This window comes from Cajanus cajan, chromosome 3 (assembly GCF_000230855.2).
Source record: "Cajanus cajan strain Asha chromosome 3, NIPB_CcT2T_4, whole genome shotgun sequence".
NCBI classification, from domain to species: Eukaryota; Viridiplantae; Streptophyta; class Magnoliopsida; order Fabales; family Fabaceae; genus Cajanus; species Cajanus cajan.
The window spans coordinates 80,271,532-80,276,162 of record NC_138519.1 but is presented as its reverse complement, the minus strand read 5'-3'; the positions used below and the strand labels follow the sequence as shown (position 1 = coordinate 80,276,162).

General features: G+C 35.0%; 1 protein-coding gene across 1 annotated transcript; it reads left to right on the top strand.

The window, feature by feature from the left end:
- Positions 1-1,910: 1,910 nt before the first annotated feature.
- LOC145956485 (uncharacterized) lies at positions 1,911-2,291 on the top strand. Its single transcript, XM_083072091.1, has one exon. The coding sequence runs from the start codon at positions 1,911-1,913 to the stop codon at positions 2,289-2,291; it is 381 nt and encodes a 126-aa protein (XP_082928217.1).
- The last annotated feature ends 2,340 nt before the right edge of the window (positions 2,292-4,631 follow it).

The following is a 4,631-nucleotide window of genomic DNA, read 5'->3' as shown; positions in this document are numbered from 1 at the left end:
CTTCAATATTTTAAAATTTTACCTTAAACTAATTTAATTTGTAAAATTCATTGTAACGTGAGTCAAAGATAAAAGAATACGAGTAAACAATATTTTTTTTATTAAACAAAATATAAGTGAATCTCAATTTTATTTAATGCTATTAATTTAAAAATATTTCTAAGATATTAAATAAAGAGTTATTTACAATAAATAAGAATACAAATATTTTCCTTTAAAAAAATACAAATATTTTAATAAATATAATACATATTTTATATGAAATCCAAAAAGTTAAATGTATTTAAATATTTTTTTATATAAATAAAATTGAGTCTAATTGTGAGGATTTTAATATTGGAAGGGAAAGAACTTTTTTAAGTTAGTAAGTTGTTCTTAATGTTTATGCATGTTTTTCGTATTTGCTTGCTCAAAGCGTTAGTGTGGTTGCTTAGAGTGAGTAGATGCAATCAAGTTAGATATGTTCTTTCACTTGACTCGTTTTGAACGAATTTTTTGGCGCTTTGAGTCAGATGTAGAGCATAGAGCGATAACTTTCGCTTAGAGTGATAGACAAGGTGTTGCAAGGGTAGTCTATATACCATCACTTGGAGCGAATTCTTGAACACTTTGAACAAATTACACTCGTTTAAAGCAAGGGTTAACCTACTTGAGGCGACCAAATCAAGACTCCTAAGGGGTTCTCAGTTTGAACTTGCTCTAAGCGAATTATGGATGCTCAAAGCAAGTTTCTGTCATTCAAAGCAAGCTTAAAGGCACTTTAAACGTTGATTCACTTCAACTTTTGAAGTTGATTAGCTATATGTGATGTGACGAGAAATTAAGGTAGCTTATTGTATGTTAATTGATGAACATGAAATGAGTAGATAAATCTATTGCATGTGTTGAGATAAGATTTGTTGCTCATGTTATATGTGTTGATCTATGAAGATGGTGGTTAGGTGTTTATGTTGTTAGATGAAAGTGGAGTTGAATTGTATGTATGATGTATAAGTGTGTAGCTATGTTGAAGATTTATGATGTATGGTGTGAGTTATGTTAATAATGTAAATGTGATGAATTTGCACGATGTTGTTGAGTTGTTGAGATGATGAATGTTAATAATGTTTTATGCATTAAGGCATAATGTTGTTGAGTTGTGTTGACCAACCTAGGATTAAAGGAGGTGATGTTTAGGGTTTAGGGTTTAGGGTTTAGGGTTTAGGGTTTAGGATTAAAGGAGTTGTGTTGAATATTGTGTTGTGATGCTTTGAGAACTCAACTTTGTTGAAAATCCTTATTGGAAAAATGACCATTGAAGGGAACAGTCAAGTCTCATGTAAGACTTTAGTTGGTACCGTGTGTGGGTAAGGTTGAGAGACACATGTATAAAGTAACCAACTGAATAAAGTACGAATTCAAAAACCTAGTTACTGACTTAATATCGAAAGGGCAAAGTATTTGAAAGATAGTCAGTGGACTAAGCTCATGGGACACTTAATTAAGCTAGCTAATACTATGGTAAGTCTATACACAACTATTATATCCTGACATTAGTGTTAAATTATCAAAACAATGAAACAGTAAACACTCCACATGACATGGGTAAAATTGGGTTTTCACATGAGTCACTGAATATGCCAACTCAGCAGGTGCAACCAACTGAATCATCTCTTCATTTTGCAGAATCTTCTCCCATCTCCAATTCTAACAAACTCAACAGATCAGAGGCAGATAATGGCACGATGGAGCATCACCTAGACTAATTTTTCTGCACCTTTTTTTTTGTTATAAGTATAGAAAGTTTTAATCATTGTAATCAGCTTTTCAACATCAATGAAATCATCTCTTCTCTTCTTCCTTTTTCTGGTGTTTTATAATTCTTAAGATGGTATCATAGAGCGTCTAAGCTTTCTGCTTGTGCAACTCTGATGGCCCGAGGTGGTGGTTCTGGTTCCAATACTGGTGGTGGTCAAATAGATCCATCACAAGATCCTTCTAGTCCGTATTACATTTATCCAGGAGATGGTCCTTCTTCTGTAGTTGTCACTCCCATGCTGAATGGTTCAAATTACCATGCGTGGGCTCGATCCATGAGACGTGCTTTGGGTGCCAAAAATAAGTTTGAGTTTGTTGATGGGAGTATACCAATTCCCAGTACCTTTGATCCAAGTTATAAAAGTTGGAATCGCTGCAACATGATTATCCATTCATGGATTGTAAATTCGGTGGTTGAGTCCATTGGCCAGAGCATCATATTTTTGGAAAATGCTGTTGATGTGTGGAATGATTTGAAGGAAAGATTTTCCTAGGGAGACCTCATCAGAATATCTGAGCTTCAACAAGAAATCTATGGTCTAAAACAAGGTTCTCTCTCTGTCACAGAATTCTATTCTGAGTTAAAAATACTTTGGGAAGAACTTGAAACTTATATGCCTATTCCCTGTTGTGCTTGCCCAGTTAAATACACTTGTGCTGCTATGAGAAATGCTAGACAGTTCCATACTCTTAATCATGTTATACGTTTTTTGACTGGTTTGAATGAGAATTTTTCAGTAGTAAAGTCACAGATTCTATTGATGGACCCACTTCCTAGCATGAACCGAATTTTTTCTATGGTGATTCAACATGAAAGACAAGGAAATTTCATCGTCAATGATGAGTCAAAGGCTCTTATAAATGTTGTTGATTATAAAAGGTCACAAGGAAGAGGGAAAGGCTTTGCACAAAATTCTGGACCAAAGAAAATATGTACTTACTGTGGGAAGACAGGGCACACAGTGGAGACTTGCTATAGGAAACATGGATTTCCTCCTCACTTTCAGAAAGGACATTCCTCAGTAATGAACAATGCTTGCAGTGAGACTACAGATTTAAAGGAAGATCTGTCAACAAATGGAGATATTTCCATTACACCACCTACATTCACTCATGAGCAATATGAGAAGTTACTCGGTTTAATTCAAGCTTCTGGTATTAACCAACATTCTGCTTCATTAGCTAACCAGGTTAGCACATTTCAGCCTGGTCATTCACCAGGTGAAACTCAAAAATCAGGTACAATTAACATTTCTTCTTCCTTCAACAGTTTCTCTCTTGGTTCTTGGATCATTGATTCAGGAGCTAGTGATCATATCTGTGCATCTTTAAAAACCTTTCAAACCTTCAATGAAATTAAACCAATAAGCATAAGGTTACCTAATGGCCAATTCTCAATTGCAAAACATGCTGGTACTGTTGTATTCTCTCCTGATTTCTTCATCACAAATGTTTTGTATGTACCAAATTTTTCGTTTAACTTGATCTCAGTATCAAAATTAATTTCCACCTTGAATTGTGTTGTTTCTTTTAATGACTCTCTTTGTGTTATTCAGGACCAGCAATCCCAGAGGATGATTGGTTCTGCTGAAAGGTTTGAAGGGCTATACCACTTAGTTACTAATGACAAGCAAGTCTCTTGTTCAAATATCCATGCAGTTGATACTCAAACTTTACCTGAAGATGCCTTATGGCATTTTAGATTAGGACACCTGTCAATTTCAAAGATGATTTCTATGAATTCAGAATTTCCTTTTATTGTTGTTGATCCAAAGGCAGTTTGTGATGTATGTCATTATGCAAGACACAAGAAATTACCATATAAAACTAGTTTAAACAAAGTTGTTTCACCTTATGAGTTACTTCATTTTGACATTTGGGGACCTTTATCCATACATTCTATACATGGTCATTCTTATTTCTTGACTGCTGTTGATGATTTTAGCCGTTTTACATGGATTATTTTGTTGAAATCCAAAGGAGAAGTAAGAAATCATGTACAGAATTTCATCAAATTGATAGAAACACAGTATAATGCAAAAATAAAGATTATTAGGAGTGATAATGGTCCTGAATTTGCTATGCCTCAGTTTTGTGCTTCAAAAGGAATACTACATCAAACTACTTGTGTGGAATCCCCACAACAAAATGGTAGGGTTGAAAGGAAGCATCAACATGTTCTCAATGTAGGAAGAGCACTTCTTTTTCAATCAAAATTACCAAAACAGTTTTGGTCCTATGCTATTCTCCATGCTACATACATAATAAATAGAGTGCCTAGTACTCTTCTTAAAAACAAGTCACCTTACTTCTTATTGCACAAACACACACCTAACCTACATGATTTGAAGGTCTTTGGCTCCTTGTGCTATGCATCCACACTTCAGGCACATAGAACAAAACTTGCACCTAGAGCTAGGAAATGCATCTTTCTTGGTTTTAAACATGGTGTCAAGGGGGCTGTCCTATTGGATCTCAACAATAGGGAAATTTTTATTTCTAGAAATGTAACCCATCATGAACATATACTGCCATATAAGTCTTCTTCACCTTTGTCTACTTGGTCTTATCATTCATCACCATCCTACCACCAACAAATTGATGCTCCACAATTCATGCCTCAGTCTGAACCTACTAACACTCCTGTAACAGATTCTGCAACACCTGTTGACACTCATACAGAGCCTGCAAAACATGTCCCAGTCCCAAATTCTTCTATCAGATTAGACATAACTACCGAAACTCCAAGAAAATCAGATAGGCAGAGGCATCCACCAAAGCATCTCAGTGACTGTGTGTAGCCTTTCAAGCACTTCAAAGGAAACAATTACCTC